Source organism: Macrotis lagotis, chromosome 1 (assembly GCF_037893015.1).
Source record: "Macrotis lagotis isolate mMagLag1 chromosome 1, bilby.v1.9.chrom.fasta, whole genome shotgun sequence".
NCBI lineage: Eukaryota > Metazoa > Chordata > Mammalia > Peramelemorphia > Peramelidae > Macrotis > Macrotis lagotis.
This window is the reverse complement of record NC_133658.1, coordinates 218,682,190-218,695,453: the sequence shown is the minus strand read 5'-3', so window position 1 is coordinate 218,695,453 and position 13,264 is coordinate 218,682,190. Positions and strand designations below refer to the sequence as shown.

At 33.0% G+C, this 13,264-nt stretch overlaps 1 protein-coding gene across 4 annotated transcripts in view; it reads right to left on the bottom strand.

The window, feature by feature from the left end:
- The window catches only part of GRHL1 (grainyhead like transcription factor 1), an 87,108-nt gene that overhangs the window by 26,615 nt on the left and 47,229 nt on the right, over nt 1-13,264 (bottom strand). For all 4 annotated transcript variants that reach the window (XM_074209652.1, XM_074209649.1, XM_074209651.1 and 1 more), the window contains exon 9: nt 4,671-4,829. In XM_074209652.1, the coding sequence (XP_074065753.1) occupies nt 4,671-4,829 (159 nt within the window). The remainder of the gene's footprint in view (nt 1-4,670; nt 4,830-13,264) is intronic.

The following is a 13,264-nucleotide window of genomic DNA, read 5'->3' as shown; positions in this document are numbered from 1 at the left end:
AAATCATTTTGATTTTCAAAAAGCTGGAGGCATCCCAAATATGTTCATCAATAAGTGAATGGTTAAGTAAACTGTGGTATATCTGTATAATGGAATACTAAATAAAATACTAACTACTAAATAATAATACTAAATAAAAATACTAAAATACTAAATAAATACTAAATAAAATCAACAAGTATGATAAATCCAAAAGAAATCTGAAAAGATAAAGTAATGCAAAATGGAAAAAATAGGACCAGAAGAATAGAACATATATTATAATCACCAAGGAAAGTGAATGAAATAGCAAATAAAATGAATGGACAAAGAATGCTGATAAGGTCTTAGAGGGAAAACATATTAAAGTATGCTATATGTGAAAATTAATTTAAATGTAAATAGTAGTTTTTAATTATATTTAATGTTAAGTATATAATTAGTTGTTTGATATTAAAAAAGAAGTTATATTCTTCTGAGAATATCCACAAACAAAAAAGAGAAAAGTCAAGTGAGAAAGCATTTGTACAGTAAGGATGGGTTTAGCAGAAGTGATATTGTGATTGATATATACTGTTTTACTAAGAGGGGCATATTTAAAATCACATAACTAAAAGGAGGCAATGAGTTCCAGAAGAATATCATAAACGAGACAAAAGTTCATGATAGAAAACAGAAAACTACTGGAGCCTTTTCTCCCCTAAAAACAAATGGAAAAGGTGGAGAAAACAATGAGGGGGATTATCATTCTGTATAAGATTATGACCAGGAATCTAAAAAGGAATTGGTCTTTGAGGAAAAAAGTGACTACTATGTCTTACCCAGAGATGGCCTCAAATGCTAGATGTTGAGGTGAAAGAATTTCAATTAGGTTTATTTTTTAAAGTAGAATTATATTTTCTAAGGGACAGATTTAAACTCAGGTCCTCCTGACCTAGGCTGGTACTCAATACACTGTGCCATCTAGCTGCACCTATAATTTATTTTTAAATAACCTTATTTTTAACTTCTATTTTTGTTTTTTTTACATGACTGGAAATTCCATATAACAAATACTATTTTTAATTTGTTGTTTTTTTATTTTAAATTTTTCCAATTACATGCAAAAGTAGTTTTCAACATTCATCCATTTGCAAAGCTATGAGTTCCACATTTTTCTACTACCCTTCCCTCTTCTCCCTTCTCCCCATGGTACCTAACAATCTGGTAAAAGTTGTACAGATACCATCATGTTCAGCATCTTTCCCTAATAGTCATGCTGTAAAAGAGGAATTGGAACTAAGAGGAAAAAATGAGAAAGAAAGAAAAAACAAAAAATATAAAACAGTGAATATAGTATGCTTTGCTTTACATTCAAACTCCACAGCTTTTTTTGAACAAATACTATTTTTAAAAGGAGAGATAAAAAATTAAACTGATCGATGCATTGAAAAGGTCTGAAAAAAATAAGCAATTTAAAGGAACTCAAGTTTCCTTTTTCAAAAAAGATCTTGTGAATTTCAAATTTATTTCTTCTTTTTCTTTAGATAAATTTTCCTAAAGTAATTAGCTTCATTAAAAACTATCAAACTGGAGGGGCAGCTAGATGGTGCAGTGGATAAAGCACCAGCCCTGGAGTCAGGAGTACCTGGGTTCAAATCCGGTCTCAGACACTTAATTACCTAGCTGTGTGGCCTTGGGCAAGTCACTTAACCCCATTTGCCTCAAAAAAACTAAAGAACAAACAAAAAAAAACTATCAAACTCCACGGTGGATATAGAGCACTGGCCCTGGAGTCAGGAGTACCTGAGTTCAAATCTGGCCTCAGACATTTAATAATTATGTAACTGTGTGGCCTTGGGCAAGCCACTTAACCTCATTTGCCTTGCAAAAACCTTTTAAAAAAACTATCAAAATGACCCAACAGTTGTTCTCAACTTTAAAAAAAAAGTTGGTCACATGCCAACTAGATGCCATGTTAATAAATATGTTAACTGTTAAAGAGAAGATTAAGGATAGTGAAAATTCAAATGTAAGTAAATCTGTATTTAATTATTGGAGTTCTGGAACAAATATCTTGTAAAATGGGGAAAAGATAAGGGATTTCTATAAATGTGATAAAATAGAGAAACCACTAGAAAAAATTTCTCAAAATCTTTTAGACTGTGTCTGTAAGAAGCTATTATTGAACTTGAGTGATTTTTTTAGTTTCAAACCAAAGTCTCCTTCCTCTTATATGGTAAGTGGGTGAGTGCCCAGCAATACACTTAGTAGAATGGACTGCCTCAAGAAGTAACAAACTCCCCACTCCTGGAATTCTTATCAGGGATGCTTTAAGATAGGATTCCTGCTTAGATATGGGTTGTACTAGATGACCTTTGGCTGCTGGCGCAGATATTTTATTATAATGCCACCAATTTAGAACTTTAGGAAAGGTCCTTAGATGTTATCTCATTCAAATTCTTCATTCCACAGTTTAGAAAACTAACACAGAATTTTAGAATTGGAATGAGACATTAGACAGAGCTAAAACCAGAGTACAAAGAAACCAGAAAGATATCTGTAGAACTACAGAGAATATTTTCAAATTCTGCATGTGCTAACATTGAGAAAAGAAATTCTAGAGCATAGAAAATGTAACCAGATAGAAATGGGACTAGTTTTCCATGAGAGATGGGAAAGAAGAAAAAATGGTTTTTAGAAAGGTACTTTGTACTCTTTGGGGAAAATGGAACACAAAAAAATTAAATCAAGTTTTGATTTAAATCTTTTAAATTAGCATTTGTAACAGAAAATCCCAGGGACACTATCCATAGGCATGACTAGAAGCAAGCCACCCATTTTCCTACTTGTAAAATTGTCTGCAGCTTTCTTCATAACTAAAATAATTGTCAGCTAAACATCTGTAATGTTTTTCATGATTTGGTATATTATTGAGTTCTCATTACAGGTGATTAAAATAAACAAATGAGTTGGAAAACAGTAAGGATGCAACAAAATCATGTCGGTGGTCCCAAGTCGATCCTACTATGGATGGTTAGGATACTTTTATGCATTCCAGAATCATTACCCTCATCTCCTCAGAATGACATCCATAATGAACAAAAATGCTTTCCAAAGTTTGTACTACCACTCATTTAGGAATCATCTTAGAAAAATAATGACACTTCCATTTTCTTGGTCTGTTCATTTCAACCACTCATTTGAGCAGTTCTTAGCACCTCTCAGAGACAGGACATGTGTCAGGTTCTGGAGCCATAAAGAAAAAATGGTAACTATTCTATCAAGAACCTTTTGGTTAGATAGAGAAGACAACATAAGTCTTTACAAGAAACCTTGGGGAGGCTGGCCATGAGCAGCTGCAGGATCTTCAGAAGAATTTAATAGAGGAGGGGAGTCTTGGAGGAAACATTCCAGGAGGTAGAGGATGCAGAGACCAAGAGAAACTGAGGACATCCCACAAAACAGCCCCCAGAGAGGACCTTGAGGGTAGTGTGTGCCCAGGAGTTGTGTAAGGAGGAGCTGGGACAGGTGGGAGCGGAGATGGAAATGCCAACAGAGAGGGTAAGGCCCCTGGAGTTCACTGAATAGAGTCAGACTTACACTTTAGGAAATGGGTTTTGGCAGAGGTGAGGAAAATAGATTGGCCTTGGATTGGATTGGAAAATGGGGAGTTTATCCCTCAAAGTTTACCCTCTGCTAAATAAAAAAATTGGGGCAGTAAGGTGGCTGCTTCTGCAGTTAGGAAGACCTGAGTTCAAATCAGCCTCAGACATTTAGTAGATATGCATGACTGGGCAAGTCACTTAATTTCTATTAGCCTTAACCCACTGGAGAAGGAAATGGCAAACCACTGCAATATCTTTAACAAGAAAATCCCATGGACAGTGTGGTCATGGGGCCATGAGAGTCAGACAAGAATGAATGACTGAACATATACAAATAAATAGATATTATGATTAGAGAATGTATTCATATGATTCATATGCCATATCATATAATTATAAGAAACAGCATGGCAATGAGAAAAGAAAGCTGCCCTCAGAGTCCAGTAGAACTGAGGTCAAAGTCCCACCTTTGATATTTAGGGGGATGTGGTCCTGGCAACAGCCCTTGGCTTCTTGGTATTCCCGGTAATTCTTTAAACCTGTAAGCCAGAGAGCAGGTGATGATCTACATTAACAGAGGGAATTTTATCACTATGGAGTCCTTATCTAGATGAATGTACAGGTCCATTGAAAAATAAAATAATAATCGTGTTATATGAGTTACAAAACAAAATAATTCTCTGAGGAATGAGAATGCAGTTGATACATCCCCCAATAACAATTATGAACATCTTTTCATATGGCTCTTGGTCGCTTGAATTTCTTTCAGAAATGTAAGTCTTTATGGGCTGGATATCAATCTGATCAATCTTTTATCCTCTGAAAATCTTATATAAGGAGATTTTTTTATCATAAGGGAACTGGCAAAATGCCTTGTAATTTTAGAATTTGATGAAAGCAAATTTGAGAGCATTTAGCCAGATGATTGTACCTCTTAGACTATTCTTGATCAATATCTTGAGGTCGTTGAAGCAAACTAATACTAATATAAAATCAAATGGAAAATACTCATTGAGAACCTATAACATGTTCTACGTTAGACGTTGCTTGATTTCAAAAAGCAGCTCTAGAGATTCTCTTAAATTGGCTCACACCTGATCTTACCTTATCACAGAAGACTTTGATCTGACAGTAGGCCCTGTGAACAGGCTTGTTGCTTCGGTTATTATAGCTGTATGTATCAATTTGAATGTTAAGGGGCAGCCCCTTCACACCCTTCTGAGAGGAGAAATCTGTGCTTAAGCAGTTCACAGAGATGAAAACCTAGAAAAGAAGGAAAAGTCCCATAAACAACAATTCCTAGCAAATATAGGGGGAAGAATTTTAAAAATTACTTTTACTATAGTCATTGATCAAAGGAATGATAGAATAGAAAATAAAAAATTCCAAGTGATTCACAATTTTTATCCTTCAGGTCACATATTAATATTGATTAGGTCAGTTGGATTAAACTTCTGTCATTACCTGGTAAGTCTTTAAAAGGACAGTCTTTTGTTTTCACTTTAGTAGAAGTAGGTGATAGAATTTGCTGAAATTCTCAAAATAGGTAAAATCTACAATCTAGTTAAAATCCATTATCTATTTGCTAAAACACTCTATAAATATATGCACTTCTTAGATATTTACAAGGTGGTCATAAAAATGTATCAAACTTTTTAAAAGTCATATATATATATATACATGTATGTATGTATGTATATATATATATATGTTTTTTTGCAAGGCAAATGGGGCTAAGTGGCTTGCCTAAGGCCACACAGCTAGGTAATTATTAAGTGTCTGAGACTGGATTTGAACGCAGGTACTCCTGACTCCAGGGCTGGTGCTTTATCCACTACGCCACCTATCCGCCCTTCATTTATATTTTTTAATTTTAATTTTATTTTTTCCAATTACATGTAAAGCTAGTTTTAATATACATCTTTTTTGTAAATTTTTGAGTTCCTTTCCCTCCCCCTCCTCATGACAGCAATTTACTATAGATTAATATATGTATAATCATGTTTAACATATTTCCCATGTCATGTTGCAAAAGAACAATCAGAATAAAAGGAAAAAAAGCCTTGAGAAAGAAAAAAACACAAAACAAATTTTAAGAATTGAAAAAAATATGCTTTATTCTGCATTCAGATTTCATAGTTTTTCCTCCAGATGTAGATGGCATTTCCATCATAACTCTTTCAGAATTGTCTTTGCTTATTATGTAATGATCAAGTATGATGAACTTAGCTCCTCTCAGTGATTCAATGATCAAGAACAATTCTAAAAGACTTGTGATGGCAAATATTATCCATATTCAGAGAAAAAACTAGGGAGTCTGAATGCAGATCAAAGTCTACTACATTCACTTTTTAAAATTTGCTTTATGTTTTCTTTTTTCATGGTTTTTCCCTCCTTTAAGATTTGATTCTTCTTTCCCAACATGACTAATATGGAAATATGTTAAACATGATTGTGCATGTATAATTATATATAATAATAAATTATACTCACTGTCATGAGACGGGGTAGGAAAAGGAGGGGGGTACAAAAATTTAAACACAAAATCTTGCAAAAAGAAGAATTTTGAAAACTATCTTTTCATGTAATTGAAAAAATAAAATAACATTCTCAAAAAGAGTCCTCAAATGAAAAAAAAATTATCTTAGCTCATTGAACTACTGAAAGGTTCTAAGTCTATCATAGTTACATACATGTTGTTGCTAATGGTCACAACATCCTCCTGGTTCTTCTGACTTCACTCAGTATCAGTTTGTATAAGACTTTCCAGGTTTTTCTAAAATCTGCCTGCTCACTATTTCTTACAAAACAGTAGTATTCCATCCCACTCATATATCGCAATTTGTTAAGCCATTCCCCAGTTGATGGGAATCCCCTCAATTTCCATATAATCACAAAAAAGAGTTGCCATAAATATTTTCATATATATATATGTATATATATGTATATGTATATATATATATATATATATATATATATATATATATATATTTCCTTCTTTTTATGATCTCTCTGAGATACAGACCTAGTAGTGGTATTGCTGGCTTAAAGGATATATGCACAATTTTATAGTACTTTGGGCACAGTTCCAAATTGCTCTGCAGAATGGTTGGATAGTTTCACAACTTCACCAACAGTGCATTAATGTCCCAGTTTTTCCCACATCACCCCCTTCATTTATCATTTTCCTTTTTTATCATATTAAGCAAACCAATGGTTGTAAGGTGAGTCTTCAGATTTGGTCTATGCAGAGTTTCTATCATACTATTTTCTGTTTTTGTCAAGTAGTGAGTTCTTATTTCAGAAGTTAGAGTCTTTGGGTTTATCAAACAATAAATTACTACAGTCATTTACTACTGTTTCTTTTGCACCTAACCTGTTCCACTGATTTTCTAAACAGTTTTGATGATTCCTGCTTTATAATAGTTTTAGATGTGGCACAGTAGGTCACCCTCCTTACCTATTTACCATTTCAGGATGAGGGACAGAAGAAGTAGTATGAGTTGTATAAAGTTTATACTTTGTAGTGTCAAGCATCACTTTCCTGCATTTGTAAATTTCTATCATTTGAATTTTTTTAAAAAGAATTCCTCCTTGGGGCGGCTAGGTGGCGCAGTGGATAGAGCACTGGCCCTGGAGTCAGGAGTACCTGAATTCAAATCCAGCCTCAGACACTTAATAATTACCTAGTTGTGCAGCCATGGGCAAGCCACTTAACCCCACTGCCTTGCAAAATCCTAATAAAAAAAAAAAGAATTCCCCCTTGCCACAATTTTTTTGGAATTTGTGAATTATGTCTATATTCACCTTACCCATGCCATTTATAGGTTTTTATAATGTCCTACTTTGCTTTTGCCTTTCTAAATGAAACTCAAAAATCCTCTTCTTTTTTTTCCCATTGGGAAAAAATTCTTTCTAGATCTTCTCTAATTTCAAGATATTCTTGAAGTATAGCAATTTTGTTATCAATACCTTTTTGATGAGAGCAAATGTCAGGCATTAGCTGAGCTACACACAGTTCAAGTTCTTAGGGAACAATCTGTCTTGATACTCAAAGTCTTTCTTTCATGTGTGTGTGTGTGTCTGTGTGTGCACACACACACACACACAAGTTGAATTTTTTTTCCTTTGTGCAAAAAAAAATCCCATTCAACCAATATTCTCCTCACTGATGCTATGGGGCTGAGAATAATGAAAACAAGAAGAATTAAACATACAATAAACCAAAATGGAACAGAAACATGCATGTTAGGTATAAGTAAGCTGTGTGATGTTTCTAATAACATATTTACAAGAAATGGCATTAAAGATGTTTTTGAGTATATAGAAGACCAGAAATGGACAAAGATCAGTTAATGGTAAACCTAAAAAGACAATATATAATACTTCTTGATTTTCATATTGGCACCAAAATAATAAGTAGACCTTAAAAAGATTCTCCATGGAAGATATTGGGAAAAGTAAGGAAAATAGAATCATTTTTCATTTGCTGGCTTGGAAACTCAGATGAAGAACAACAAAACAATAATCTGTTAACAAATGAGGCCATAAAATTAATGGCATCTTCTAAATTAAACCAAACACTCTCCTTTCATGGTAGTCCTACCAAAATGGATATGAAAACTTCTACAATTGAATGGCACTGGTCTTGTACTGATTTGTCTCTACTGCAGTGAAAAAAGGGAAAAAACCTTTTTTTAAACACCTGATATGTTGAAGGAACACTGATCCATATTATCTATAACTAGACTTTAATGAGATGAGGAAGAGTTTTCCAACCTACAGTGTAAACTCTGATGAGGCATGCAGAACAATGGTCAAAAGTTTTAAAATAGAATTCACACATAAATACACCTTTTTAAAGAAGTAAAAATCAAATTCAGCAAATCAAGACTAACATGATGAATCAAATATTAAATATTAATAGGAATTAATTACTATTAATAACCAATGTACCATTTTTTGGTTTTCATTTTAGGAAACATAGAAACAAAGGAATTACCACAATTAGTCAAATCCACAGAATAAATAAATTAATATAATATAATATAATACAGATTTAATGTGGTGTGCACAAACAACACAATATTTTGATTTATTTGAACTTATGAAGTGTATAAGCATATGTTTCCTTCATAGAATTCTATAGCTATAAATGCTATCCAAACACACATTAACACATAGCTTTTGTGTTAACATCTTTCCTTCCCTATAGAACAGGATAAAATTCTCCTACATCTAGAAGTAGATCCTCCCACATCACCTCCTGCCTCAGCTATAGTTGCCCTAATACTGCAAATAAGTGGGATCTGCTGCTGGCAATTAGGTTCATGACAAGGATGAGTTGCATCCTCATACTGCTTGCTCCATTTTTCACATGAAGTGTGTAAGCAAACATAGTTAAACACATCTTTGTGCCAAAATAAAATGAAAACAATACTAGAATAATTACAGAGATAATCTTCTTAAGGGTAGGATAAAATATATGTGTAGAATATGATGGCAAGAAAAACATTTCCTCAGAAAATGCTTTTAATAAGCAAAAACAATTTTTTTCCACAAAGACCACATCTGTGACACCAAAAGGATTAGTTATATCACATAAGGTGATCTTATAGAATTGTTCATGTAAAAGGCTTCATTAAATAAGAGAGCTATTAGTGTTCAATAGGAGACATATTGGTGCTATCTGCAGCTACTAATGTAAGCAAAATGATACTCTGCAAAAGGTGAGTTGAGCAGTTTTAAATGGTTGCACTGGCAAAGAACATGGAAGGAGGATTGTTCATGTAACTGAAAATATTTTTTAATTAATTAAATGAGAAACTGAAATTTTCCTATTTCACAATGAAAAAAATGATTGCAGCAACAGTTGTGGTTAGAGATGCTCATTTGATTACTTATGTATAACATGCTGAGACAGTTGGGGAAGGTGTTATTTTGCAATCTTATTCCTTAACGAGGAGAAATTTTCAAAATGACCAATTGATTTATTAATAAATATGATATAAGAATTATATTGGAAATACAATGATGGAGCTCAATTCATCTCAGGACAAATTACAGAGTTATATGTACTAGTTAAAACTATGGTTTCTCACAAAATTTGGATAAGAATTTGCATTAAGAATATGAATGAGGAGCTATAAAATTTTCAACTTGTTGCAAGAATATCAACTTCATAAAAGGCATTACATTTGAAAAACCTATGTAGAATTGGGTATAGGAATTGCTATTTGTTGCTATTATTATTCAGTCATTTTTAGTCCTGTCCAATTTTTTGTGAGCTCCCTTTTGGGTTTTCTTGATAATGATTTGTTATTTTCTTCTCCAGTTCATTTTACAGACAAGGAATTGAAACAAATGGGATTAAGGTACTAACCCAGAGTCACACAGATTGTAACTCAGAAAGTGATGATGTAAAAACAGCATAGGAAACATCTGTTATTTCAAACCATTTGGACTTTCATCTACTAAAGTACTCTATGTTAGCTAAAAGATGAAATTGCTACATTTCTTAGTGATAATAAAAAATGAAGCAAATTTGTATTATAATAAAAGCTTCTTCTAAAATTTGCTTATTTGTTGGATGTTGAGGGGGTGGAGGGGTGGGCAAACTGACTCCTTTAAATAAACCAATATAAATTAAATATATAAAGAAAATAAATTCTCTTAATAAATCAGTCATGACCTGGTCAAGAATGATAAAGTGACTGAATTTATGAAAATTTTAAAGCTATGCCTACATCTACAAAATAATATCTATGTTTCCCAACTTAAAAAATAGTCACCCTAAAAATCAAACAGAAGTAAAGATCTATTTATTAATCACTTGCCTAATAGGGAGTTGATACCTAAAATAAGGAAATAATAAGGAAGCACTTAGCTGCCCTTGATTTATTCAAATTATCTGACTCATATAAGCTATACACTCAGATCCTGAAAGAGTTGTCAGACATGACTGCTGAGCTACTTTCAGACATATCTGGAACATCAAGGAAAATAAGAGCAGTAACACAGGCTGGAGAAAGTCAAAGGTCCAATTTTTAAAAAGAGCTTATTTTGGTTCCTGGAACAAATTCTAAGGAAGCTCATTAAATAGTTGGTGAATATCTACAAAAAGAAACAATAATTATAAAAAGTAAAGCTTTCTTAGGAAAGACTAACTTCATTTCCTTTTCTCATAAGAATTCTAAACTAGATATGACTACTGTGGATATAGTCTATGTAGTTTGACTAATTATCTCATAACATTCTTGATGGAGAAATATACATTAAACAATAATATGATCAGATGAATTCAGAACTGGTTGGATGGTCAGACTCAAGTTTAGAGTGGAAAGTTTATGCTTCGATGTCAACGTGGCAAGAAGTCTCCAGAGGAAGATGCCAGGGTCCAGGGATCTAGACTTAGTTCTCTACTATAATGAGTAGAATAAAAGTGGAATACTAATCAAATTTGTAGATACAAAGCTGGGAGGACAGCTAACACTACAAGAAAGTTGATATCCAAATAATCCTGAAAGGGTAGAGATAGGATGAAATTCAAAAAGAATAAAAAGTATAATACTTTAAGATAAAAAAATTCAGCTTTATAAGTATAAGATGGTGAAGGCACAACTATATGTAGTAGTTGTTCTGAAAAGGATCTGGGGTCATAGTAGAACATGAGTGCAATATGAACCAGCAGCATCATGTGACAACCAAAAAAACTAATACAATCTTAGAATACATTAAGATATAATTTCCAGGAACAGGGAAGAGATAGTCCCTTTACTCTGCCTTCATCAGATCTCTTTAAAGTACTGGATTAAGTTCTGGCAAAGGACAAGTCAGAGAGTATCTGGAAGAGGGCAATCGAAGCACTGCAAGACCTTGAGTCCATGACAAGGTCGAGGACTGTGAAGAACTAGGCATGGTTTAACCTAAAAAAAAAAAAGTAATCATGGAAGACATGAGGGGATTGGACTTGTTCTGTTTTTTCCCCAAAGGGAAGAACCAAAAACTATGGCCAAATTTAAGGTTTAATACATTGGAAAACAGGATCTAAAAGAATCCTGAAAAATGTAAAGAACTGGACTGAATTTAAAAAGATGAAGTTCAATAAAGATAAATGCAAAATTGAAAAACTGAAAAAGTTGCAAAGACCAACAGGTTTGATGTCAGGAAAAATTCCTAAAAATCCAAGCTGTTCAAAAGTGCAATGGTTTAGATAAGCTGCCACAATAAATGATTCCTTCTCTGCAGAAGTCTTTAAGCAGAAGCTGAGTAACTGCTTGTCAGATTTGTTATAGAAGGTTATTCTTTCATGTATTAGTCGAACTATATGGTTCCTGAGGTTTCTCCCATCTCTCAAATTCTATGATTCTATGGCTAGTCCATAGAAACAATTTTCATTTTATCTTAAAGATTTCCATATTGAAATATGAATAAACAGGAAACCCATTTGTCATGGACATGGAAAATATATTTGAATAGACATGATACATTGAAACAAGACTTTTTATATGGAAACCTAATATTTTGGTTATTAAACAAAACACAGTTTTTTACTATTATTAACAACTTTGGGTGAGTTTAATGCCTGTAATTATTAGAAAGACAAATAACTTATTTTTGATTAATTAATAAAGATAATTTTGAATAGAAATTGCAATGGTATTTCCCATGTTATGAGAAATGTTGCATCAAAAAAAACGAGCCAATGGGGCAGCTAGGTGGCGCAGTGTATAGAGCACCGGCCCTGGAGTCAGGAGTACCTGAGTTCAATTCTGGCCTCAGACACTTAATAATTACCTAGCTGTGTGGCCTTGGGCAAGTCACTTAACCCCATTTGCCTTGCAAAAAACCCTAAAAAAAATGAGCCAAAAAAAAATCAATATAAAGGTGATGTTTAAAATTATAAATATTAACATGGTTAAAGAATTCCATAAATATTTGTTACATTATTTTATTGTATTTAAAGCTGTTTGTACATTATAAAATTGTAAAAAAAATTTAATCTTATTTGAATAGAATCTGAACTAAGAAAATAATTTCTACAGATCATTTTATAAAAAATGTAGACAGATACTTTTCAAAGAGGGATAGAAATATTGTTACCTAAAGTTTCAAACTACTGAGTTGGAGGTTGCTTCAGCAGTGTTTTAAAAGCTTAATCTTTTTTAGGAATCCATAACCCCACCCCCACCCCAAATGTATTAAATAATGATTAAAAAGTAGTTTGGTGTTGTCAGTATTTGTGGCAAATGATTCAAATAGTCATATTCCAGATTACTAGGATTCTAGAATTCCCAAGTGGAATTCTTTCTGTTTCAACATAAGATGCCCATCACCTTGCTATAGCCTTTACGCCATACATGTACAAGGAGTATAGTAAGTCATATTTAATTTTTTTTACAGACTCTTCCTAAACAACTGTCATTATAAGTACTTTAAATGCCCTGGGAAAGCTTAATCTTTAAAGAAACCCTGAGGTGAACATTTTGGAAAGTAAATCACTGCCTGATTTTATCCTTTTTTGTGATTTTTTTGTATCTTCCCCTCTCTCCATTTAAACACATTGCTTCAGAGTCCATCAAAATGCCAATTTCAACTAGCGTTACTTTAAGATTTATCTGCTGCTAAGCAGTGTCACCCAGTGGATAATGTTGGAATTGCAGCTTCTAAGTGCCGAAATCCAAGTTCATGGAGCCTTA